This window comes from Furipterus horrens, unplaced genomic scaffold (assembly GCF_987537825.1).
Source record: "Furipterus horrens unplaced genomic scaffold, mFurHor1.1.pri manual_scaffold_12, whole genome shotgun sequence".
NCBI lineage: Eukaryota > Metazoa > Chordata > Mammalia > Chiroptera > Furipteridae > Furipterus > Furipterus horrens.
In genome coordinates, this window is record NW_028327182.1 from 3,234,913 (window position 1) to 3,261,716 (window position 26,804).

The window sequence follows — 26,804 nt, forward strand, 5'->3', positions numbered from 1 at the left end:
TCGTGTTGGCCCAGCGCACGTGGGGTGCTGGGCCCCCGTCCTCGGTCCGCCCTCGTCCTGGACGCCGGCTCCCCGACGCCCACCTGGGTCTCTTCGCCCGCAGCTCCTGTCTGGTCTCGCCCAGTGGGAGCGCACCCCGGGGCCCCTCTACCAGGTGCCACCCCGAGCAGGGTCCCCTCATTCGCTCTCCCGGTTCCCAGCTTCCTCCCCGAAAGCCCCAAGCTCCGTTTCCTCCCCTGCAGGTTGCTGTCAGGAACTCAGCCTCATGAGCAGTTTTCTGGCATCTTTGGGAAAACCCGCGACCGGCCGTGGAGCCCCCTGGAGTCTATTTTGAGGATTTTACCCACGGGGCCCTAGTCAGTTTCTCCCTTTCCACCTCGGGGCCTCGCGTTTGAAAGCTTACGAGGAAGAGAACTGATAACGTCCTTTTCCCACTCCTGAGACGAACGCTACAGAATGTGGTTTGCGTGGCTCCATCGGAAGCGCATGCTGGGTGCGGAGCCCCGCGCGTGGGGGCGCGTGGCGGCCCGGGGTGACGCGGCCAGCCCCCGGCTCAGAGGATAAAGCCCGCGGGGCCCGGGAGAGAGGAAGAGCTCTGTTTTCCCCGAGTGACCACGTTAGGTCTTACTTCTCACCATCTGAACTTGGCCCAGCGGCCCCCCACCCCACGCAGCGCGCGTGCCAAGAATGTGCTTTTCAGATGAGTGCCTCCCAGCAGTGAATCAGGAAACGCGTTTTTGCATGAACCACTTGAAACAGACTTCAAGTCTCTGGCATGAGTTTCAAAGTCAGCTTTTCTAACCAATTATTGGGGTGACTTTAGTTAATGTGAGAAAATTAATTCTTGTACACAGCGGCATACTTCCCTCCACACGCAGGCCTGTCTGGCTTCATATCGTTAAAGACACCCACTCTTTGGAAAACTGTTTTCGTCCCTCTGAAGAAAGTCCCACACGAAAATTAACGCGATTTGCAAGCATTAAAAAAAAAAAAAAAGCTTCATTTTTTGCCACTTAATTACAGTGCTGCTCGCTTTATTTATGTTTAATTATACCTAATCGAGCCCTGTGAAGTTTGGCAGATATTAACACGCTCTAGCTTGTAGTTTTTTTTCTTTAAAAAACCCAGCTGAAGATTTTTCATAAACTGAAAGTTGGGGGAAATATGTCTTTGGTGTTGTTTTACGGAAGGGCATTGAAAAAGCTGATTTCTAAACACCAGCCATGTAAGTCTTAATTTGTCACTTCCATGCGTGTGTGCCCTGGATTTTCTCCACAAGTAACTTCTCCTCTGTCCAGACTTGAACTTTGCAAATTCAAAGAACCCAAGTTAGTGACTTACGGGCTGTACAAGGAGCGAGGGCTTCCGCACCCCCCGCGGCCCCAGCCCGTGTTTCCTGGACGATTGACCATCTGCGAGGGGCCTGCAGCCGCAGGACTGACCGCCCCTCGGACGTGTAGGTGTGGGTGTGGGATCCATGCACGTTTCTCTTCCATGCTGGGTTCGCAGAGGGAAAGGGTGATTTGAGGACTGTTTACTTAGTTGCTTTGCTGCTGCAAAGCCACCCAATGTCGCTTAAAATATGGGGCCGGGTGACAAGAGCCACCGCTGCCACCAATCGGGGGCAGGGGGGAAGCGGCCCTCTCTTGCCTTGAACCGCCCTGAGGAAAGCTGCTCACCCCCACCCCACACAGACCCCTCCAGCCCAGGAGGACCTGACCAAGCGGGAGACATCGCCGTGGACCTCCCAGGGCTTTGCTCCCTGGAATAAAATAAAAATAGCGACTTCGGGAAATACTGCCGTGAACAAGGTCCACGCAGTCAGTCCTTCGGGCACATTCCCACCAGCCTGTTGTGTGCGACCAGGGAAGACCAGTTCAATGACACCTGGTGGACGTGGTTGGGGGGCTTGTTTCAGGCCCGTTGCAGTGGGTATGAGCACCGGCGCGGGGGGGGGGGGGGTCACAGGAGGGACAGAGAATTGGTGCCAGTGCGAGGACGGCGGGGACAAGGGGGATTTCCAGCCAAGAAACGTGGGCGGGAGTGGGGGGCAGAAAATACTGCGAGGGGACCTCAGAGTCAGGGGGCTTTTGGCTAAAGGCGAGCCCACACGGGGATCAGACATCCCCTGGGGGCGGTGGGGGACGAGGCACCCCACCCTGTGCTGAGGGTGAGGCTTCTGGTTAACTGACTCAGTGAGGTATTTGCCAAAACTGGATTTTCCCAGGGAGCGCCCAGAGGGGCCCCGGGAAGGCTCCGGGCCTGACTCAGCCCCATCCAGCCGAGGCTCCTTGGCCGCGGCAGGGGCCGGGGGGGCTGCGGGGAAAGGGGGTGCCCAGGGCGAAGGGCCGTTCGCTACGGCGTGATTTCCAGAAGTGGAAACCCTACCGCAAAGATTTTTTCGAAATTGCATTTTAGAAAAATGTATGTATCTATTTTCTCACTTTGAAGTTTATTCGTAAGAAGGTTTCCTCAGGGTCTCAGGAAGGCAGTTCCCGCCAGCGCTCCAGGCACTGGGTGCTGGTTTGAGGACTCAAGATTGTGGGCTCCTTCACAGCCTGGCTGCGTGCCTACCCCGGGTAGGAAGGGCAGCCCGCGCCCCCAGACAACAAAACACGCGCCTCTTTCTCTGAAGCCCAGACCAACGATGACTTCCTCTTCCCTTCCCTCCTCATCCTCCCCGCCCAAACACCGCCCCACCCCCCAGAGCCCCTCTCTAATGAAACAATGGGAGGGGGAACCCTAGGGCCACCGGGAAAGTGTCAAAAAGCAGGACAGAGGTTAAAGCAATAAAAGCCCGTTTTATTCAGAGACCATTGCCACGGGCGAAGGAGAGCTCATACAGAACCGAACACGGACACGGGGGGGCTGTAACCAAGGAGCGGGGTCAGGGTCAGGGTCAGGGGACGGAACGTTCCCGAGAAGCGGCCTCAGAGTGAGGGGCACTCGGGCTGAACAGACCTAGCAGGACTACCGCTGAAGGCAAGCCGGGGGATCAGGCAGCACTTGGGGGGAAAGTGAGGAAAGTGGGTCAGACATTGAGGGTAAGCAGGAGGGGGTGGGGAGTAGATTCTAAATAGCCAAACCGCTCTGACAGGCTTGCTAGAGAGCTGGGCCCCGAAGGACTGAGCCCAAGAACAGGGCCTGGAGGAAGGTGGCCCAGAGGCGCCTGCCCAGCGTCAGAACGCACGTGGCTGGCATACTCCCCCGTCCCTTCAGTAGCTGCTTAATCTCACCAGAAGCCCCCCGCGCCTCCCCTTCCGTTCCCAAGGGCGCTGTGACAGCTGGCCACAGAGAGTAATAGGCCGACGGAAATGACCCCTTTCTGTTCAAAGGTAATGGCAGAGAAAACCCCAAAGATTCGATACCCCTTCATCGAACGCACAGTCGGGCCAGCGAGCCCTGCTGGCGCGATTCGCCAGACCTGTTGCCCTGGGCAACCCGCAGAGCCAGGGAAGCGGCCGCCACCCCACGGGTGTTCTCTCCACGGGGGGTCTGGGGACCCTCCCGGAGGCACTGAGCGCGGATAACGCGAGCTGTGACTGTAGAGCCGGTGCCCACGCAGGCTGCTTCCGGCAGGGGAGCCCCAGCCGCTGGGCACAGTGTCTGCCCGTGTCGAGGGAGTGGGAAGTCAGACCAGGGATGGGAAGGAGGGTGTATTGTTTTATTTAAAAAAAAAAAAAAATCTTGTGTGTTACAGTGGTTTTATGATATAAAAGGTGAAAAAGAGAAGGGGAGAGCCATGGTCTCTAGCCTCCTTCCTTTTCCTCTTCATAGTGAGGTACTGAACTTGATGGGGAAGGTTTCAGCGCATTTTAGCCACTGGATTTTACTGAATGAAGAACGAACATCAAAGGAGATGTTTCTATTGGAGGGTAATTTAAAATTCGCCATTGACCCTTGAACCCCTGCACAGCCTTCTAAATTCATGGATTCCTGACCTCGGATTGGAAGTACATACAAAAGCCTGTTTAATGGACAGCCTGAGTTTCAAATAATGACAGTGTCTCTGTGTCTCTAGTGCTGTAGACACCAGACGGTTGGTTCTAACGTGGGTTGCTGCCTTGCATGCTAGACTGTAATTTAATTTATCAGAAACAGCTCCTCTGAATTTTCAATTAATTTAAAGTTTCTGGTTAATTTAACATGTAGAACAGTCACTTCATCACTTTCTCAGACCCTCCTAGACTGCAAGCTATATTATTTTTAAAAGCTTAAGAATAATTGGGTTTTCTCATATCTTTTTTAAATTGGAAAATCCTTTAGAGAAAATGTATTTAAATAACATTTCCCCAAACAATGTCTGTAAAAGTTCCCAGGAGACTACAGAGTTCATAGGACATGCTCAGTACGTTGTGGCCTTATCTGTGGTAGTAATGGGTCCAAAGCCTTATTCAACCCAACCCCTCAGCTAAATGTCCCACAAAGATCACCCCTGTTGTCACTAAAACAGAAACTCTACGCAGGAGCAGTGAGCTGACACCCAGGCAGGGAAGGCCAACTATGATACACAGGGAGCCTTCCTTTCTGTACATGATGGTGGGCCGGTGTAGAATAGGCCCCCAGTTTTTTTCATGACATCCTCCTTCTACAAAATATGGTGACTTGTCAATGACACTAAATGATCTATGGCAAATATGTCTGGGTGAGAACAGTCCTTGTCTTCTGTGCCAGCTCTAGAATGAAGTCAGCAGTCCAAATAGAACTACAAAGATCTCCCCAGTGCTAGAGCCTGTGATCCTTTTCAAAAGAGACGAGAGCATCAAAACACCCATTTCTATTTTTTCAAGTTCATTTCTGTTTGGGTCATTTAATCTAGTTTCTGAAGAATGGCGAGAGAGGCAGGAGTCCCTCGGAGACAAAAAAGAACTGACCGTTGGCTCTCTGGCGTGGGTGTTAAACAGTGCAGCCCCCCACACACACACACACATGGGGGAGCCCCTGGTTTGTTGTATTGGAACGCAATGCAATATCGGCTCAACCAGGCAAGAGTAGATTCTATTTCAGGTCCCCTTCTTTAAAAGGCAGGTAATTGCGATTCGTTCTACAAAGATATTTTTCTGTAAGAATGTTTTAGTTAGAAAGTAATGTTGTAAGTAACCTAGAAAAAAAAAAAAAGGGTTCCGAAGAGTCCCTGTTCATCAGTGATCATACCTGAATAGGGAAAGTTGGTTTATTAGGTTGTAGAAAACCCAAGATGATTATAGCCACAGGGATCATTTATTTGACAAAAGTGCCCTCCCTCTGTGTTCATTTACAATTTGGAGGCTAAATAGACTTTCCTGCTCATTCCCCCAAACAGCTCTGCAGGGCAGGCATTCTCCCCTTTCCACGACAAAGAGACTGAGGACCAGAGGTTTCCCAGAATAACGTAGCTGACCAGTGGCCGGATTGGCAGCCAAACACAAGTGTCTTTGGCTCCAGGGTAGGAAAATACACACTCCTCTTCCTCTGCCAACCTGGCCGGAAGAACCAAATGCCAGCCGCGTGCTGCCAGCTGATGCCCCTCCTCTCTTCTGCCTCTTTCTCCTTCCACTCCGTCTTCCCTCTACTCTTCCTTCCCTTCTTGGGTGAGTTTTAGCTTGTCTGGGAGACCCTTCCAGTCCAAGCTTCCCTACGTGGACGTGCTATCATTAATGTTCTTTATTGGGTAGTTTATTGAGTACAGGAAATACGTCGTGTTAGTTTCTATTTAATTTTTGGCCAACAAGTATTGCTTAGTTGACTGTGTATACAGATATGGATGAAGAAATTAAAACAGGCACCTTTTATTAACAACGGGGGTGTTGAGCCAGCTAGGGCTGCACCCCAGCACCTGTAGCTTACAGATGGGGGCTGCTGAGCCCCTGGGGGGCTTATTCTGTCAGAGCCTCTCCCTCCCTCCAGCCTTGCTGGTGGATTCGCTCGGCTTGCCCTCTGCATACACATTCTTCTTGTCGCTCCTAAGCTGCCTATTTTTTAATGGCCCCCGTTCCATAGACACCATCACAGAGTATGACAGCCAGTGTTGACGCTTGGAGTGTGATCCTTCAGACACCTTCCTATTCATATGTCAGTGGGGTGCCCGACAGACCCTCCGGTGTGGGGGTATAAAGTCTGACTCGGGAATTCAACTGTGTAGCTTCATTTCCTGGTTTGAACACGGGCTATTCAGTATGTCACCTTGGGTAAGGTACATACCTTCTGGGAAGCTCCATACGTCCGTCCATGAAATGGGAATGATGATAGTGTTTAGCTCATTGGGAAGAGTAAGAATTAATGAGATAATACGTATGAAGTTTCTGGCATGGCCCTCTCCAGGTGGCTCAGTTGGTTGGAGCATCGTCCTGTGCACCAAAAGGTTGTGGCTTTGATCCCCCGTCAGGGTGGGTACCAGAGGAAGCCGATTGATACTTCTCTCTCTCTCCCTTCCTCTCTCTCTGAAGTCAATGAACATATCCTCGGGTGAGGATTAAAAAATAAAGAAGTAAAAATAAAGTTCCTGGCATAGAGTATGCACCAAATAAGTATTAGTACTCATTATCAGTGTTTTGTAAGAAATGAGGTCATACTTCCAATTCGATATGACGGTTTACTTTTTGAATAATCATGAACACACATCTGCCTCGTTCTTTTCATGGTGGCATTATAATCACATTATATGATCTGCCATAGTTTGTTCTGAACTCGTGGGAAGGAACATAACGTGGGTCCAAGTCCCATTTGTTGTGTCCATCCTTGGAAAACAGTGCTGTGTTCTGACACCCACATCCGGAGGCGCTGAAGACCTTTGGTACCGCAGTTGTATCCAAACAAGGATGTAGCGTGTGTGTGTGTTTGAAGAAATATGTAAGAACCTCCGTACGATCGGAGTCTGTGAAGCTGCCAAACATTTCAGCGCGCTCTCTCCTGGGGAGACCTCTAGGCCTCTACGCTTCTGAAGTTTCTTATGAGTTATCCTCCTTTTCTAAAATACCACTGTCGATATCAAAGCACTTACTTTCTGCCTTGGTAACTGAATAATGAACATGCCCTGACGTTCGTCCGAATAGTTCCCCGGCTTCAGTTTCTGAACATTCACAAGACTGGCTTAATTAGAAAGGAGGACAGAGCCATGGTTCTGCCTTAAGCTGCCGTAATGCCGCGGTGGGGACCCTTTGTTATTCAGACGCTCCCGGCTTCTTGAATAAAGTGGATGACTAAGTACACTTGCCACAGGGAGAGAGATGGCAGGCAGCTGCGGAGAGGGAGGCCTCTGTCGCGGGAGGTGGGCCCTCCGTGGCCGTTAGGGCAGGTCTTCGTCTCACCCGGCCCCTGCCTTCTTCACGTGTGCCGTGTCTGAACCGCTGTCTGTGGCCTGTTACTCCCCGCAGGAATGTGGCTTCGGCTACGGGGAGGACGCTCAGTGTGTGACCTGCCGGCCGCACAGGTTCAAGGACGTCTGGGGCTTTCAGAAGTGCAAGCCGTGCCTGGACTGCGCGGCGGTGAACCGCTTCCAGAAGGCCAACTGCTCCGCCACCAGCGACGCCGTCTGCGGGGACTGCTTGCCGGGGTAGGTCGGAGGGTTTCTGTCCCTCGTCATTGCTCCATCATTCTGGGACACGCACGTTTCTTGTCCCGCCCCAGATGTGGGCGCGCGCTGCGGTTAACCTGAGTGCCCGGAGCCTCGGCAGCCCCCACGAGGCTCCCGGGGCCCGTGCCCTGGGCCGTGCCAGGCGCTGGCTGGACACTCGATGAATAAGCTTCCCAACAAAGGGTTGGCGTCCCAGAATTCTAAAGCGTTCCTATAAATCTAAAAATACATGGGCGCACGGATAAAAGAGGGAACACGTGTGGCCTGTGAGCCTATGATTCATCCTCATTGGGGGTCAGAGAAAAGCAAATCGTGACTCTTCAGCTGTTTCAGCAGATGTGTGTCCAGCAGCCACAAGGCGCTGCTTTAGGTAAAGCCAGGCATTGCTCAGGTTGGGAGCCAGATCCCTCCTCACGCGGGGCTTATACCCTAATGAGGTTTTTAGAAATATCTAAACAGTAAATAGCAAAGAAGTAAACTGCGCAGAAAGGTAGAAGGTGATGATTCTCGTGGGAACAGGAAGCCCTAGAGCCGCGGAGGCGCGCCCGAGGGAGTGGATAGACAAGCTTCTGTACCGGAGAGCAGGTGTTTCTGGAAGCAGCGATCTGAGCAAAGACGGGCGGACAGGAGGCAGTCACCCGAGCCCCGCGTGGGGAAGAGCACGGTAGACACGGGCAACGGCTGGACACAGGCTCCAAGGTGGCATGAACCTGGCGTTTTTCAAGAAGCTGTCAGGAGCCCAGGGTGTCTGTGGGAGGAGGGAAGAGCGGACTAGAGACCGAGAGGGTGGAAGGGCACGAGTGCGCGTGAGGAGTGAGAACCTCCGCTGTGGCATTGAAAACGACCCTGGGCCTCGGAAAGGAAGGGGCTGCACCTGGGCCAGGTGGAGAGGCAAAGCCCGGGCGGGGGAACTTGAAAGCCTGAAGGGTTCCTGGGTCAGCGGGCATTGGATGGACAGGCCGGCTGAGGCAGGCTGTCGGGGGCCGGACCCTGTAGGAAGAGTGGGACTCCGGGAGGCTGGGGCGGCGGTGTGTCCCCCGTGAGAGGCCTTACTGCCCGCGGCCAAAGGAAGAGAGATGGAGCAGAGCATCAGGGTGCTTTCTGGGCACACGGCGCAGCCTGAGTGAGCAGCCAAACACAGAAGAGAGAAGCCAGGGCTCCTGGAGTGGTGGAAAGCAGGCTTTGTTGCAGAAACAAAACAGCCACAAACAGCGGCCAGGAGCAGCAAACACTTATTATTCATAATGCGCCAGGCACTTGGCTGAGTGCTTTGCATGAGTTCTATTCTGCAATGTTCACAGTGCCTTAAAAATGAAGAAAGAGAGTCTTATCCAGGTTGAAGGTTTTTCAGGCGAGATCACTTAGCCAGAAGGCGGGGAGTGTGGAGGCCCAGTCTGGAGTCTACTGCCACGATCCGTTCTGTGCCCAGGGTCACTGCAGAGGAGGGACGCTCACTGGACTTGGCCAGAACAGCCCACAAGACCAGGGCGCTTTTGACCAAATGGCTCAGTGATCCTTCCCGCGCTCTTGTTGAGGTCAGAGGGGGAGCGAAAGCCTGGATGCGAAAGCGGGTAGTAAAGAGCCCCAGGGTCACGCATGGCCTTAGGCAATGACAACCCTGGAACAGGTGCACAAAGGAGTCCTCTAACGCCCAAAGCCAAGCAGCCAAATAGGAAACAGCTGCACTGGATGTAATAAAATTAAAATCTTTTGTGCTTTAAAGGATACCACTAAGAAAACAAAAAGACAACCCACAGAATTAGAGAACTTATTTGTACATCGTGTACATGATAAGGGACTGTCTTACCTAGAATATATAAAGCACTCTTACAACTCAGTAATAAAAAGGCAAGTAACCCAATTAAAATATGGCTAAAGGATTTGATTCAACATTTCTCCAGAGAAAACATACAAACACTCCATAAACACGTGAAAAAAACGCTCAACGTTATTAGCCATCAGGGAAATGCAAATTAAAACTGCGTACCCTTCATGAAGGTTGCCCTTCATGTTGATTGTATCTTCTATTTTTAATCCGGAAGAAATCATTACTTTATTATAATTTCAAACTATTTTTAGCAGGGCTTAGTTTTCTTTTAGCCCCTTTAGTAAGGTAAGACTGACATGTGAAAACTGTACATATTTAACGTACACAACTCCGAGAGTTTGGGCGTGAGCAGACACGGATGGTGCCCTTGGATTAAGTCTGATGGACCCCAGCTTGTCTTCCTTTCTTCTTCTCTTTTCTTTTTTGCTGCCTGTTCCATAGATGTCTTTTGATTGCCCTTTGGTGTCATGTCCAATAAGTTATTGCCAAATTCAATGTCATTAAGCTCTTCTATGTTTTCTTCCAGGAATTTTATAGTTTTGGGTCTTTCACTGAAGTGGTTTTGAATTAACCCTAGCATACGGTGTAAGCTAAGGAGCCAAAGTCATTCTTTGGCATTGGGCTGTCTGGTTTCTCAGCACGATGTGATGACGAGGCTGTCCTGGCCCCATGAAGTGGTCTCTGCTTCCTGGTCAAAGGTCACTTGACCGTATCCACAAGGGTTTATTTCTGGGCTCTCTGTCCTGTTCACTGGTTTCCACGTGTCTTTTTATGCCAGGACCACATAGCATTGATTAATAGAGCTTTGTAATATTTTGATATCATGAAGCGTGAATACTCCAACTTTGTTCTTTGATTTTGACTTTATAAATTCCAAAATAAATATCTTTAATTAAAATTTGGTGGAAACTCATTGTATTACAATCATGTGAACATTTTCATAGTCTAATGAAAATCGAGCGTTGAACAAATAAGGAAGGTATTGGTCGTTTGAGGTAACTTACCTAGTTTCAAATGCAAATTTTGCTTCAATCGTAAATTATACAGAGTTGTTACTACCTTATCCAATTTCACAAAATAATTGCATCTACCTGTCCTCTACAGACCCAATCTGTAAATTTATTCTCCATATCACTATTTTTGTCATAGAAAAGAAGCTGGAAGTTTTCTATATGAAAGAAAATTGTTTGAATTCTCACCATCGAGAAATAATCACTTTAATATTCGATATATAACATTTTTCTATTTTTCTAAGTGCAGATATATACATATAAATGTCTTGAGCTGCACTGGTAAATAATCTGGAAGAATCTATACCAAAGAATCTAAACCAAAGGGTATTTGTACAAAATGGAATTATGTCATTCACACTTCTTTTATTTTTTCTTCACTTAATGATATTTTATGAGTTAAAAAAATTAGGTGCGCTAGCTCTGCATCACCATTTCTGAAGACCACCTTGTGTTCTTCGCCTCGGCTCTGCTGTCGTTGATCATGTCTACTGTTGCGTGTTGGGGTGGTGCCTAATTTGTTTTCTTTTACAAACAATACTGTGATTGCATTCTTATACATACATTTTCACCCACCTGATTACTTTTTTAGGATACATTTCAAAAAATGAAACTATTGGGTCAAAGGTGCAAACAAACTATTTTAGTGAGTTCTGATGACATATTGCTAAATCGTCCTCTTTCAGGGGGCAATTTATATTCCCACTGACAATACAGATGGCTCATGTATACGTTCTCTCCATTTTCTAAGTAAAAATGGCATATCTTCATTGCAATTTAGATTTGCTTGATCAGTAAGAAAGTTAAACATTTAAGGTTAAATTAAAAAAATCGAATGGCATCATTCTGTTTTGTTTTAATTATGAAATGTTATTCTTTGGGGAATTAATGTTTTCTGCCTGTTTTTTTCCTTTCGCCATAATGATTTTTAAGTTTAATGCTGTGGACTTACGTTACGGAAAATGCTGTGATCAGAACTATCTTTCTGTTTTCTTTTGCCCATTAACTAGGTTGGCGAGGCTTTGTTTTTGCTCTTCAGTTGTCTTTAATATTCTCTGCGTGTGTGTGTGTGTGTGTTTTCAAAGCTGTTCCTCTCTTCCATTCCGGCTCCTGGGTCTCTTGTCCTGACTAGACAGATGTCCCCGTATCAAAATTATATGAGCACCTCCCCACATCTTTCCATCACTTTTATGGTTTGCTTGACTATTTTGGTTTCTGAATGTCAAATGTTAAAAACTAGCACTGTATTTATAGGGCGTTTATCATTTAAATTGATTTCATATTCCCTCACCAGCACTGCCACCCCCATATAAAAAAAAGTGAGGCTGAATAAAACCTACAAAGTTAGGGTTAATGAAATCGGTATTTCTTAAGTACGCACTGCACGCCGGGGCTTTCCAAGGCCGGCTTCTAAGATGCTACCCAAGCTAAGACTTTGATAACCTTTCTGTTTCAACATTAGAACTGGTAAAGGAGACTGCCGGTCATTTCTGCAATCTGCTCACTGCCCCTGTGAGTTTAGGTGAAAGAGCTAACAAGAATTTTTTTCCCTCTTCTCCTAGGTTTTATAGGAAGACAAAACTTGTTGGTTTTCAAGACATGGAGTGTGTACCCTGCGGAGACCCTCCTCCCCCCTACGAGCCACACTGTGAGTGAACCCCGCACAAGCACCGCAGAAGGGCTCTGGGCCCTTTAATTTTGTTAGAGCCTTTGTCCAGCTGGCAAATGGAGTGAAATCTCTCTCCCTGTGGGGCTTCTAGCAGGCCTCTTTCATCAGGCTTCCCGCCGGACACAAAGCCCTTTTGTTCTGCGCCTCAGTCAGCAAACGGGGCCCATTGATTTGAACCTCAAAGTGAAATACAGACATTCCGCGGGGCCACCTTACTGCATTTAAACTCTTAGCTTTCATTCTAGATACAGCTCAGGCAACTCCGATGGACCAGGTGGTCCAAACCCTAGTGCGTGCGTCCTGTCTCGGTGCCAGGCCCCACGCACTGCTGGGCTTCCTGTCTTAGTCCCCAGACACTGTCCTGTGGTGTCTTTTCTGCTGTTCCGGAGACATTCCTCTCTGTGAATTGCCTGCCCCAATGAAGGTATTCTTAAACGGATTCTCAGCTCACTTCATGCATTCCTTTATTTTCCTCACTTAGCAAATAAATAAGAAGAGACGCCCATTGTGTACTAGGAATATAACTGTAAAGGAGAAAACCGTGCCTTTTCTGTTTATAGTAACATCACTCTTTTTGAGTATACCTTTCCCTTCGATTCAAAAGGTATTTGTTACAAGTTTTATGAACCTGCATGGCTTTTGAGTGGGAATCGTAAGTACAGACCTGGCCAATGAACACCCAGAGGTATTGGGCCAGGACAGAAATCAGCAGGTGGCCGCCTCGGGCGCTCAACTCCTGCTTGTCTTCACTGAGCAGGGCGTCCGTGAACCGTGCCTCGCTGCACGCAGGCGGAGGAGGGGGGAAGGCCTTGGTCCCATGCGCGGGTCGTGCGCACCTTTCGGGGAGCATTGGCAATAGCAATGTGGATAGCGAGGGGTTGTTCTGATATAATTTTCAGTGCTTTGGATATGTCCTGTTGTTTCTCTTGGTGACAAAAGCCTCCTCTGAACTAATGGGGAGTCATTGCGTTATGGGATGAGGTCCCAGAGTACCCGTGTCTCCCAGAATGTCACGGAGTTTTGCAGTCCATATTATTATGTCCTTCACCAAAATGAATTCCTTTTTATTCTTCATTCGAACTGATAGGAAAGCCAAAAAATAAAAAAGCGGACTCCGACTTTTATAGAAATGCATTTTGACCCTCGTTTTATAATACCCAAACATTCCCCGAATACTTCACTGCAATTAACGATTGCAGTATTGAACGCCTGTTATGGGTCCGTCACCACCGGGAAGCAGTTTCTTTTACTTAATTCTCTCCATACCACGTCATCCGTCCTTGCTCCGTCCACCGTGCCATGCTTCTTGGATGTGGAGGTCTTACCTCCTAGCATCTGGGGGGACTTGCTGTCTTGAGAAAGAGCCAAGTAACTGCCCAGAGGGTTGGCAGGCAGCAGAGGCAGAGGTTCAAAGGAGCCAGTGAGCCAGCGCGGGCTGTGTGAGTGCCAGGAACTGGTATAATGAGACCGGGAAACTCCGGCCAGCTGGTAACAAATAGGTGCCCTACAGCTTAAATGAGGGATCAGGTATCTACATGTAAGTGTCTCTCTCTGTAGTGCATCCTGTAGGCCAGGTAGAGTGATTTCGGAAACAAGAAAGAAGTTTCTGTCTCTTCTGATAGTTTATACTGACCCAGTGGGAGGACGTCCTCAGCAATGTGGCACCTGCCAGAGATGGGAGCGTGGAGCGGAACACGGCGTGAGACCCGTGGCTGGACGTCTTGGGTCCACACCCAGGCTCTGCTTTGGACTGATGGCATCGGGCTGGGCAGATTCCTTCCCCACTTTGAACTTCCATTTACTGCCTGGAAGATGGGCAGAGTCGTGCCAGGCTGGCAGACCTTGGAAAGAACTGAGCGAGCACCCAGAGGCGCACCTGCCACAGCGGGAGCTCAGCCGTGACCAGCCGCCCCTGCCCGTGCCCAGCGGCCCCACCCTGGCCAGGTGTGCTCTGTGGAGGGTGTGGTGGTTGGGAGTGGTGCCATACGGGGAGGAGCGCACTGTGCACGGCCCCCAGGGGTGCATGGGTCATGGAAGACACCCGGAACCGGGCTGCCGTGGAGGAGTGTTTGTCCCTTGAATGGCTAGACTAGCAGGCTGGAGGGACCCTACTTAGGCTGAAGTCTTTTCTCCCTGTCCCGTGGGTGGCCCAAGGCCGCCTGCCCTATGCCCACCAGCCTGAGGTTTAAGCTGCCCACCCCTCCAGAGGATGACGGACGACTCGCCTCTTTGTCAGTCAGTAGCGGCATTAACTTGTGAGGGTGGCTGGGGAGTGGCATCGCTGCAAGTGCAGGTGAATGACAGGGTCCCAGCTGGTGCCTTCTCCTCCTAATGACAGGCCCCGTTGCGAGCAGGGAAGAGAAAGCAGACAAAAGCACACAGACATTTGAAAAGAATGGCATCTGCCCCGTCTGATAAGAACTGCCGATTTTGTCTGATTTTGTTTAGCGGTGTTTACTTAATGCGGTCCCCAGCCCAGCTTCCTTTAAGTGAGTTTAACGGAGCTGTTTGCTTTGTTCTCGGGGGCTTTGTAACACAAGCCCTGTAATTCCAGAGAGATAAGGATCTGGTAGGTCTGCTGCCCGGGAGAAAGAAAGGCCGCTCTGTGGGCCTGAAACTATGTAGGAATGTTACGGGCTTACAACCCAGAAAATAGCGGGTCTCTGGACCAATAAGTATTCTACTACATCACATTATTAAAAAATGACTATTTTCCAGAGGAAACATAAAGCATCTTCTAAATGATGAATCCAAATAACTGCAAAATAGATTTTTAAAGGAAGTATGTGCTCACGCAAGATCACTTTTAAAGTTTGGTAGGAGAAAGAAGGGGCGACCCTGGTGTTCCAAGCAGTTCCAACATCAGCGCACACAAAGCAACATGAAGCCTTTCCAGGCTTTTCTTCTGTCTTTTTTCTGTCCATGCTGCTGATTTTTAAAAACGGATGGAATCATGCTGTACGTGTTCCTGTGTATCCTCTTCCCACCCGAGACAGAAACTTTTGTCCGCCTCTTCTGAGCATTGCTTGCGTGGTTCTGAGACTTGTTGGGCTGAGGACCAGACAGGCGTGTGCCACGGGGTGGGGAGCCCTGCTGTGCCCCGGGTTGCCGCTGTCCCGCCTCTTTGCAGGCCGATGATGAACTGATGCCCGCCGCGTGCTTATGGGTCCAGAGGTATTAATATTTTTGTCTCTTGACACGCAGTGGTAAATGATTTCAAAATAAGGGTCCCTGGTAAATGCCTCTTTTAAAGAAAACAAACACACATTTAAAAGGAAATAAATTGGGAGTGTTTCGAAATCAATACTGATATAAGCCGTCTGGTTTTCTTCAAAGGAGGAGGTAGAGAAGGTGAGGCAGAGGAGGGGGAAGAGGACGCGAGGTGAATTACTGGTTGACTTAAGCTTTCCCTGAATGGTCTGGAGGGCTGGGCTCCTGAACTAAGGCAGTTCCTGCATCCCGGGGTGGTCCTTCCACCCGCACTGAATCTGATGGCGGGCGATGCTTACGTCATGGGACGCAGAAGGAATGCTTGAGATCCCAGCCTCCTCGATGTTTGCTTTGGGAGACTTATTTTATTTTTCTTGTATCCGTGTATCTTCTGATGATGACCTGGCCAATGTCTTAGGGGTCTGGCCTTCCAGGGGACGTACCAGGCCCTCTGCAGGATTGGGCCACAAAGCCAAAGGTTTCCAAGTCGTCTGTGGTCCTCAGGCCGACTCTTAGGTGTCGGGCCGGGGGATGACTGCCATGTCTCGTGCTGATGGAGCCCGCTTTGGGGACGGTCTCAGGAATGGGACGAGTGCTGCAGTGTGCCCAGCAAATGGCCGAGGTGGTTAGAGATAGGAAGCTTCATGAAGAAAAGTAGCTCTTCCTTTTCAGACTTTCAGGGTGGGGACAGGAGGACAACGGGGTCAGAGCGAGGCCCTCCTTTCCCAAGGGTCGGGAAAGATGGCAGGGCAGGTTCAGTGCCTTGGCCCCATTAGAGCAAGTGAGCCGTAAATGCTGCTGCTCTGGAGGGTTATTCAGTGAGTTCAAATATTTATCTTTACTCAGCTCTAGTTGCATGCAAGCTATAGAAGTAAAAATACTGTTAAAAGAGTCTCTTAGACGCTTGAGCTCTACAGTCATTCTTGTCTCCCAGCCGACAGTTGCTAAGTATCTGTAAGCCGCCCACTCTGCCAAGTGAAGCAAGGACACGTGCAAATGCCTGACCCAGTCAGGTGACCAGGGGGCCGTGTGTCTGGGACCCGGACACACGCTGGGGAGCCCTTGCTCACCCGGCCTGCCCGGGAGGCAGGAGCGTCCGGAGCCGCGGGCCGGCAGGCCAGAGGCTTTGATCGGCCCTTGGGAACAGGAGCGGTTCGCTGCTGCCTGGTCAGCCTAAACCCTAACTCCTCCGCCTTTATCTTCGGTCTCTTTCCCACATTTAAAGTCAAGGCGCTGGTTTAAATATTTACTCCCAAAGAAACGGGCTGTGGTTTGTTAAAGGCCATCACTCACTGAAGTAAAGGAATGTTAGATTAAGCGCAGTTTATTTTTAAAATATGTAATCCAGCAGGGCTATTTTGTTAAGTTGTGGCCTTTAACAGATGGAACAGTGATTTGTGTGTGTACCTATTAAATGCTTAAAAAATATATGTGGAGAAAAGCAATCTAACAATTTATGCCAAGCCTGTAGTGGAAATACTCAGTTTAAGCTTAGAGAGCACTTCTTTTATTTTTTTAAAAGTATTTTTTTATCCTCACCCGAGGATATTTTTTTTCCATTGCTTTTAGAGGGAGGGGAAGGGAGGGAGGAAGAGAGAGAGAGGAACATCGATGTGAGAGAGACGCATGGATCAGTTGCCTACGCACCTGGACCAGAGATCGAGCCAGCAGCCTAGGTCTATGCCCTAACCTGGAATCGAAGCATGACCTTTCGGTTCTGGGGATAATGCTCCAACCAACTGAGCCACCCGGCCAGGGCAAGATCACTCCTTTTTATACACAGAGCATTGATTCTCACTGGTTTGTGTTCAGGGCTCGCACTTTGCCAGGGGTCCAGCTCTTGTCCCCCATGTGCCCGCATTCTGGAGGGGACCGGAATCCGGAGCTGTGGCCAGTGACATAGGATCCTTTCACCTTTAAACATGGGTGAGTGCCTGACCACTTCCCACATCAACTACTTGGGAAGGAGACTGGGTTTGAGAAACATGACTTTGAGAAGGGAAGAGAGAACCATCAAGAGAGTTTAAAACAACACACGTTGATTTCTCTGTGGTGGGCAATCTTCCCTCCTCACTGTTCAGCCAGAGAGCAGTTCCGTGGAAGAGGAGACAGGATCAGACCCCACGTCAGCCTGGATCCGGATCTGAACCCAACTCCATACGTCCTCTCCAGGTGACCTCGGACGGACCAGGCGTAGGACGGTGTAAAAATAATCCTTATGAAACGAAGTGAAACTACAGATGGAAGGTGGTTGAGTCATCTTACTAGAAAAAATAGTGTAAAATAACAAAAAGTCTGGGAAAGGTAGTAGAAAGTACAAACCAAATGCTTCCAGTCAAATATCAAACAAATCAATTTTTTAAAGATAACACCCCAGGCTCTTTGAACCGCTTCATGTGCTGTTTTGACCGTCTCAGAGAGATTAGGCTCAGTATTCATGAGAGTTTTGTCTACATTTTCAATCATGTAGCCATTTTCTTAATTAAATAGGCAAAAACACCTTTGCCATATATATATATACACAGTTATAATTAAAGGGAGAAAGTGCCTCTTTTTCTTAACTGTTGCAAAATAATTTCTCACTGTTATTGAAATGTAATTGACATACAAGACGATGGACCATTTTAAGTGTGCGACTCAGTGAGTTTTGACAGGTGTCATGCACCTGTGAGCTCATCTCCCCAGTGATGATGGCACGTCTTCTGTCATCAGCCCCAAAAGGCAAGTCATGTTAAGCGGTGACTTGCGAGTGGACTCAGAACACTCTCTTTATCTTATACCAATTGTCTTAAGGATGTAGTTTGGACATCTTTCCATTGTCTTATCTACTTTTAAATTTATGTATATGTATTGTAGTGTTTTCTGTCCATGTTTTATTTTCTTTCTTAGAGACCAAAGGATTATGGTATTAAGTGAATTGTATCTTTAAATGATTTTCTACAAGGTCTTCAGTATCAAAAAGAAAAACAAGTCCTTGAAAAATCAGTCATTTCTGGGAAACTTTTTAGGGGTCATAGGAGGCATGCTTTTCTTCAAAATGAGAAAAATTACTCTTTAGAAGCCATGGGATTGGGCTATTGAATGTAGGAGGCACGCCAGGGAGTGTGTTCCGGGTGCCTCACGCTAGTCTAGGCCTCAGCAAGACGCGCCCCGAAGTCATTGCTCCCGCGTCCTGCGTGACCTGCACACGCGTTCGGCCTCTCGGCCGCTGCCCCGTGTCTTCAGTGCCTACCGTGAGCACCGATGTGGGCACTGGGGACCCGCAGGGAAAAACCTGGACTAAATCCCCAGGGGTTTCTATAAAATCAGGGGGTCAGGTCGGGCCTAAATCAGGTGAGGCCAGGACAGGGTCCTGAAGGAGGGACAGGAGGCGGGAGCCAGCCGCCGGACAGAGGAGCGGGACAGTTTGCAGAGGCTGGGGCGCCGTTCCCGGGGGATGATGGCCCTGGGGGGGACCGAAGGGGGCTGGTGGGACTGAAAGCCACTGCAAGGGCCGGTCTTCGCCCTAGGGAGATGGGAAATATGGACTCCGGGAATGACAAGATCGGAGGGAAGCTTCCCAGCGACCCTCAGGCTGCCGGGAGCGAGGGAGGAAACAGGCTGCAAGTTACGCGCCATGTTTTTAGCTGGTAGAATACACGTGCGCCCTTGGAAGAGCAGGCTTTTCTCCGGGGTTAAGTGTTAGTCTCATTAGTTTCAGGTAATTGAAATGCATTTAACTTATTTATTAGTCGCAGTAACACAGTATCTGTTGTGCTTTGCCTGCTCTCTGCAATGTCAAAGAAAAGAAAAGTACAGAAACATCGCATCTGGCTGATCTCTTTTTATAAACGCGGGTAAAACATAAATCTGGAAGAGGTTCACTTAAGATCTTACATCGGACTGTAATTTTACTTCATCATAAATGGTTTCTGCTATTACTGGGCCGTGGGGACACAGATAAAGATCTGAGAAATAAAATCCAGGGGAGTTTCTAACTTCTAATACAAACTCTCCCTGAGAGGTCAGTTTCTCATAACCGCCTCCACGGCTCATCCCCGACGTCAGCGTGAGGTTTATTAGCTTACGTGATCTTCTCCAGGGAGAGGATCTGACTTTGAATCCTGGTCCTGACCCCCAACTTTTCAGACAAGTTATTTAACTTTTGCCCCAGTTTCGTCATGTACCAAATAAAGAGTCTAATAATTTAAAAGGGCAAATAGCCCTGGCCCGGTGGCTTGGCTGGTTGGGTTCCATCCCTGGCTGGGGTGCATGCAGGAGGCAACCGATCAATGTTTCTCTCCCTCGCCCCTCCCCCCCTTTCCTCTCTCTCTGATATCAATGAGCATATTTTGGGGTGAAGATGGAAAAAAAAAAAAAGAAAGAGGAATGAAACTTTGGTTGGATTCCTGCATCTGCTTCATCTTTCAAACCTCCAGAAAAGTGTGTTCTTTCCAACCGAACTCAGAGTTTTGTTCTTCACCATCAATTCTGTCGACTGTAAAATCATAAGTAATAATAGCAGTAGAAAGTCTTGTGGAATAGGAGAGAGCAAGAACCACTATCTAAATCCAGATTTTCTTTTCAGTTTGGACCCAGCCATACGAAACCTTTTTTTTCTCCTCCTCCTCCAGAGACAAGATCAAAGGAACCAGGCGCTGCCTCGCCTGGGAGCCAGAGCCCAGGGCTCTCCGCGCAGCCTGGCGCGCGCAGGGTTAAGCAGAGTCTGCAGGAACCCTGAGGGCAGCCGCCCAAGTTCCATATCTTTGTTCCAATTCCCAGATGGCAGCCCTGTCTGTTGGCCCCAATGAAGCAAAACTGTTTTTGAGCTTGTGTATCCTTGGGCACAGATGTTCAGGGCCATAATAATGTGTTTCTTTTATGGCGTCTCTTCTGCCTCTTGGTGCTGAAGTTTGAAAGCATCATTGTTTTCTCCAGTCAAATAAACGCAGCAAGACCGTATAGGACCGCGGGATAATAAAAGGAAGAAAAACATCCTTGCAAGCAGGAAAGGGACTCTTTTACATGATCGTGTCTGCAGAGAGGTGCTGTAGACAATCTGCTGCCATTTTGTGGCTTATGATTTTTTTTTCACTGTTAATGATGGTGTTTATCTTAATTACCTTACCACACAGTTATACTTAGAATCTACCAAGTGCCAAAGAGAAATCTAAAGTAATGAGCTCGCCCTTGGCATAAGAGACTTTCTCTGAAGAGCACCTGGCGGTGTGTCTCCAGCCAGGCCCACAGTCCTGGCTCGGGGCAGAGATGGCCCCATCGTTCACCGCCCTGCCTTACCTGCCACGGTCCTGTGACAGCTGCCTTCTCTGTCTTTCCTTCCTTTTTCCCTTCAAGACATGCCAATAACATTTGACCTACATGGTTCTGCTGGCAAATAGATTACTAGGCCACATGATCTGGAAGCAAGATTAAGAACAGTGGAAACTAAATTTAGTAACGTGATTCTCCGAGTCTCAGCTGCTGTGGTTTTTTCATCCTCACCCGTGCCGTGGTTGAACTTCAGGCATCCCTTTGACCTCCAGCCCTTCAAATCATTCTCACTGCCTCCCAGGCCTGCTTATTGATTTTATTTACTTATTTATTTATTTTAGAGAGAGAAAAAGGTTGGGGGCGGAGAGGGGGGAGAGAGAGAGAGAGAGAGAGAGAGAGAGAGAGAAAAACATCTATGTGAGAGAGAAACATTGACTGATTGCCTCAAACAGGCGCCCTGACCAGGAATCGAACCGCCAACCTTTCGGTTACAGGGCGATGCTCCAACCAGCTGAGCCACCCGGCCAGGCCCAGTACGTCTCTTCACAGCCCTGGACCCCTCTGCTTGCCCAGCCTCCCAGCACGCCTGCGCCGGTCCTATCACTGGGCCGAGGACGACCCCCAATCCCGCTTTCCTTTGGCTTTATGGCGGCATCTCAGACAGTACATTCGATGACATAACATGTCTAAAAGACTGGGAGACTCTTTATCTCATCTGTCTACCATTTCCTTTTGTCCAGTTGAGAAGCAATACAACTGTCCGGTTCAGCGCCTTATAAATAAACTTCATTTTCATTTTCAGGACAGAAGCATTCGCATTTGGTACTAATAACTAAAACCCAAAGCGAAATGCAAGGAAAATTTAAAAAAACCTTTGCCACTCACTACTGACAACAGAGTCACCAATCACCGAGTGAGCGCTCGGTGAGTGGGGCTCTTGGGGGATGACAGGTCTGGCAGGGACACCTTTGCAGCCCCTCCTGTCCCCTCAGCTCAGCAGCCACGCCCTGGGCAGATCTGTTCCTCCTCTGGGTGCCGGCGACTTCCTGCAAACTGGGGACGAGTATGGCTCCCCGAGGCCACACTTGGTCTTTATTTCACAGGCTGCGGCTCGGCGGCCAACGTGCGGCCCCAACCGACAGGTCCCTGTGGCCGCTGCAGGCGGCAGGGCAGCGGTCCGCACGGCCTGGCCCGGCCGGACGCGGGCCGGGAGGGAGGCCTTGCCGCTGAGCAGGAGGCGATGAGCCACAGCCAGAGCCAGGTGGCCGGTCCCTGAAGGCGGAGAGGAGAGGAGAGAGACCCCAGTGTTCAGAAAGAAGGTTTCGAAGCAGTGTGCCCAGCTGGAGGTGAAAGGATATGCTAAACTCATTCTTGCTCCAACAACGGGAATACAAAGCGCTCACTATTGCAGTCAGGATGAAGGATGGTCCTGTGGTCCTTAGACCCAGAAACCAAACCAAATTGTACTGGCGGGCTAACAACACTTTGTACTGACGGGGCCGAGGACTGTCCTTTGTAGTCACTGTGTACAGTTGGTCTAATTCACCAGCGTGGCGGGCAGGGGAGCAGCGGACGGGGCAGGGGGGCCGTCTCCAAGGAGGAGGGAGTCGGGCTGCCCAGCGGCTGCGTTAAAACATGCTGTTTAGTTCATGGGAGGAGGCTTGCAATGGAAAACAACGGCCTCCGTTGGCCAGGGATTCAAGCCCCAATCGACACACACCAACGAGCGACCGAGAGACTTCTGCCTTAGTTTTTTAAATCAGTTTTTGTAGCTATGCTGGTTAGTAATTCAAGTCAGAAAACGTTGTGAGCTGTGTTGATGAGGATTAGAAATGGCCATATTTCTCCGTCACTTCACTCTGTGAGCTCCGTGCCAAAGAAAGACTATCACAGACTTCCTGGACTGCTAACCGTGCCTGGCTTTGAGTGAGAGAGTCTGATTCTCTCCAAGGGAAAACAAAGGCGTCGCCGCGGAGAGAGAAGAGGCGTAGGAGGCAAGATCTCCAACGGTGGATATAATTTTCCAGCGTGCACCACACTGCTTGGTTATAAACGCTATGCTGGGCCAGGGAGCCTTCTGTGCTCCTCGGAGATGGCTAGTTCTCTTCCCCTGTCAGCAATCCAGTGCTGAAGGCATTCATCTGCATGTCAGGGATCCACCTTCATGAATAAATTAAGTCAAATTAACTTGTCCACGAAGACAATGATCAATGTTCATGTAACTGGTCTTTTTTTGTGCCATAATTTGCAAGGACTCAAGACCGTTTAAATACTGGCAGTAGAACCAGACACAGAGTTTTCCAGTTGCTAAGGTGTGTACATCTTAAACTTTGACTGATCGTCCTCCAGAAGCACACGGCTTCGGTTGACCCAGAAGCAACGCTCCCAGTTCCTGCAGGTCTGCCTAGCCCAACAGAGTCCCCCCAAGAAGGGCAGGCCGGGGCCAGGCGCGTGTGTTCGCTGTGTGAATTCTCCCTTAGGGAAACCACGTTCCTGGAAACACAGCTTGAATGTCCTCTGCACAAAGGAGCTGTTTACCACTAGGGTCTGCTCCTTGTTTGTTGCTATGGATGGTCATTGCTGCCATTTTCTGCTTCATCACTACAAGGTCTTAATGAAAAGCAACTATCCTTTGTAATTAAAATACTGACATTGCATTCTTATTTTTAATCCTTTGATGCACAAATGTGGTCTGTCCCTCCCAAACGATTAACAATCAATTACCTTATTTCTTTTATTACCTTATTGTGCTGATAGAGCGACTGATAGGCCTGGTAAAGAAGTTTCTTCTTTTCTAATTGCATGCTTCTTCTGTTATAAGGAATTCAGAAAAGTTTTTTGATGAAAACATTACAGAATGCAATAAAGGGCTTTGATTCACATCGCCAATGTTTTCATAGCAAGATTTGGACCTTCCCTTCTATTATTCAAAATTATTAACAGAATAATTGGAACCATTTTAGACTATTGGCTAGAATCAGATATTTTTAAATGTCTTACAAGAGAGAGGAATGTTTGTTAATAATCTAAAGGAGATTATTATTTAAATGGCTCCTCATATACAAATATGAGAATAAGTTTAAATGTGAAGGGCATGTCCAAGGGCTTTAAATTTAAGAACGGATTGACAGTTTGCCCTTGAATAGGCAGGGGTTAGGGACGCTGACTTTCTATGCAGTTGAAAATCTGTGTATAACTTAAAACATCTTTAATTTAACTTAAGAAATGTATTGGGGTCACTAACATTGGTCGATAGCATTATGTAAGTTTCAGGCACACAACTTTATCATATGACACCTGTACGCTCTGTTGTGTGCTCACCCCCCAAGTCCAGTCTCCTTCTGTCAGCACGTGTTTGCCCCCCTTTACTGTCCTCATCCCCCTCGAATAGCCCCCTTCCCGCTGGTGACCATCCTTCCGTTGTCTGAATCTTTGAAGGTTTGTTGTTGTTGTTTGTATGTTTATTTTACGTGCTTGTTGCTTTTTGTTTTACATGCATATGTCACTGAAATCATACAGTCCTTGTCCTTTTCTGTCTGACTTTTCCCACTTAGCAAGATAGTTTCCAGGTCCAGCTGTGATTCTCATAGTATTTCATGGTTTATATGGACCAGGCCTTTATCCAGCCCTCTATCAAAGGACACTCGGGTTGTCCCATGTCTTGGATGTTGTGACCAATGCTGCAGTGAACATAGGGGTGCATATGCCTTTACGGATATGTTTTCAGAGTTTTCGGGTCGATATCCAGAAGAGGGATTGCTGGGTTATATGGTAGCTCTAGTCTTAAAATTTTCAACTCAATGCAAAAAAAAAAAAAAAAAAGCAATATGATAAAAATAAAAGTGGACAGAGGACTTTCTTGAATAGACACTTCCCCAAAGAAGACACATAACTTCTGACTCCCCCAAAACTTAGTTTTTGGTTCCAGGACCCCCCCTATGGATACCAAAGCCACAGATGCTGGGGTGCCCTGTGTAGAACAGCCGGAGATCAACGCACATGGTCAGCCCTCCACATCCGCGGGCTCCCAGCCGCGGGTCGAAAACAGAATAGGTATTTATTGAGAAAAATCTGAATATAAGCGGTTCCCCACCCATATTTGATCAGGGTCAACTGTACCTGTACTCCCCCTTCTCTCCCCCTGCCAAGGACATTCAACAATTTCTTCCCAGCAAACGTGGCAACAGGCTGAGAACAGGAAGAAAGCAATGAGGGGCAGGCAACCCAGAGGAAGACAGACATGGGCCAGGTCAGAAACGCCCGTGGGAGCAGGCCTCTGCGGCAGTCGGAGGTTCTGCGGCCCTTACAGCCCGTCACCCCCACCCCGCAGTGCCACCCCGGGGAGCGGCCGTGGGTGCCCTCGCAGCCCACCACGGGTTTTTTTTGGTGCTGGGGATGTCCTTTCCCCTTTTACCTTTCACCTCCTGTACACGCACTGCTTAGCCCTCGGTTACACCTTGGCCAGGTGGGAAACAGAGATCTAAAAGTTGCCTTTGTAGGGGTGGGTTCTGCTTATAATAAAGCCATCTTTGTGACTCACGCGTATCGGTATGAAAGGCACGCAAGCTCGGGGCGACCTTGAGGTTCTTCCTTAGATCACTCGCATTGAAATCATCAAAGGACGGGTAATTAGGGCAGTGGCAGAAGGGAACTTAAAAGAAGGGCTCAAGCTAGAAGTTCCGTGTTTATAAACAAATGTTACAACATCGCTCCACAAAGGACAAGGGCTCGGGGAGCCGGACTGTCTTTTGATGTGCTCTTCCTTCAAAAAGGAAAGTCAGTAAAAATAGCTCTGAGCCCTCCCGGGGAAACGCAGCCCTCAGAGAGTGTTTGGAAACCCGCCTGGCAGGAGGAACTTCTGGTGCTAGATGCAGATGTTGGAAGAGCGTCTGCCAGTGTTTACTGCTCTCAGACGCCTGTAAACAGAGACGCCAAGCCCAAAATATGCAAACGTGTTAGGGTGTGCTTCCAAAGTGAGATCAGAAGGATTCCTTGGGAGAAAGATGCAAATCCTGGTATAATCCCTCTATCACTGGTGCTCTCTTCATCTGCATAATCTTGCTTATTGAGTAATGGAGCTGTGACTAAGTCACGTTTACTGTGTGGTACAAACTCCCACTGAGCTCCGCTCCTCTATTTTTGTGAGCCCACATTTCTAAATGGCATTTTGGTTTAAATCTAGTGCAAAGATTTGTTCAACAATAAATTTGCAGGCAGCCACAAGGGGCAAGATCACTAATTAAAAAAAAACCAAAACCAGAGATGTTTAACTTTCCTCCACGACGCTGAAATGAGCGTTCTGTAACTGATCCCCAGGAGAAGGCTTCCTGAGGGGGCCTCGTTCTTTCAGCACCCGGAGACCTGCTCCCCTCAGGCGTCAGCCGGCTGCTTTGTGGGATTCCTGACGCCTTTCCTGCTCCCCCGCAGCTATGGCTCCTCCTCTCCTCCCGTCCGAGTGGCAGAGGGAACCTGGGTTCTGTCCCAGGTGATCCTCTTTATCTACACTGTACCTGTCGGGGATTTTATCGGTCTCTTGGCTTTGGATGTTATGTGCTCATGGTTTTCAGATCTTTATCTCGGATTCCAATCTCTCTTTTGGCCTCATTCAGACGTCCAGATGCCAACTCAGCCGCTCCTCGTGGGTAGATAACAGGGTGCTGAGATTTGGAGGCGGGAAGTCTTGTTCATGGCCAGGGTGGAAGGGGGTGAGGGCCAGATTTTGGAGACCTGTTCTCTTTCTCCCAAGCCAGGGCCCTTGGTTAGGAATACCCTGTGGGAAGAAGGGCCTTGGGCGGCGCAGGTATTTAAGCCCAGCTTGCTGGGAGGCTGCAGTGGGTGAGCCTGCAGGGGGGCCAGTCACAAGCAGAGCTGCGCCCACACAAAGGAGGGGCTGGAAACCCACGCAGAACACGCCGACCAGCCCGACCCTGCGGCAGCCATCTTTGCAAGTCTTTCCCCCTCTCTGATCGGCCCTTCCCGATCCAGTCCCCTCTGTAGTGTCCCCTCGTCCCCGCCTTAGTGACACTCTGTCATTGCTCACGGCAGCTCGCTCTGCGGCACTGAGATCCCCCGCATCTCCCCCCGGGGCAGGTGCCCCCCACGGACCCAGCTCCCACGCCCACGGGGCGCCTCGGCGGCCTGGCTGGTTTCCCCCCGCGGGTTTGAGCACGGCCTTCCCAGACCCAGCCTCGAGCCCCATGTTGCTCTTGTTACCTCGCAGAATGTTTTACCTTCTTAGAAGCTCCACGCAGCCCCGGAGCACGGTGGTCCCCCAGCAGGGGTCTC

General features: G+C 49.3%; 1 protein-coding gene across 1 annotated transcript in view; it reads left to right on the forward strand.

The window, feature by feature from the left end:
• Positions 1-26,804, forward strand: part of TNFRSF19 (TNF receptor superfamily member 19) — a 66,520-nt gene that overhangs the window by 27,351 nt on the left and 12,365 nt on the right. Inside the window, exons 4-5 of the mRNA XM_090258722.1 lie at positions 7,353-7,531; positions 11,953-12,038. Of these exons, the coding sequence (XP_090114848.1) occupies positions 7,353-7,531; positions 11,953-12,038 (265 nt within the window). The remainder of the gene's footprint in view (positions 1-7,352; positions 7,532-11,952; positions 12,039-26,804) is intronic.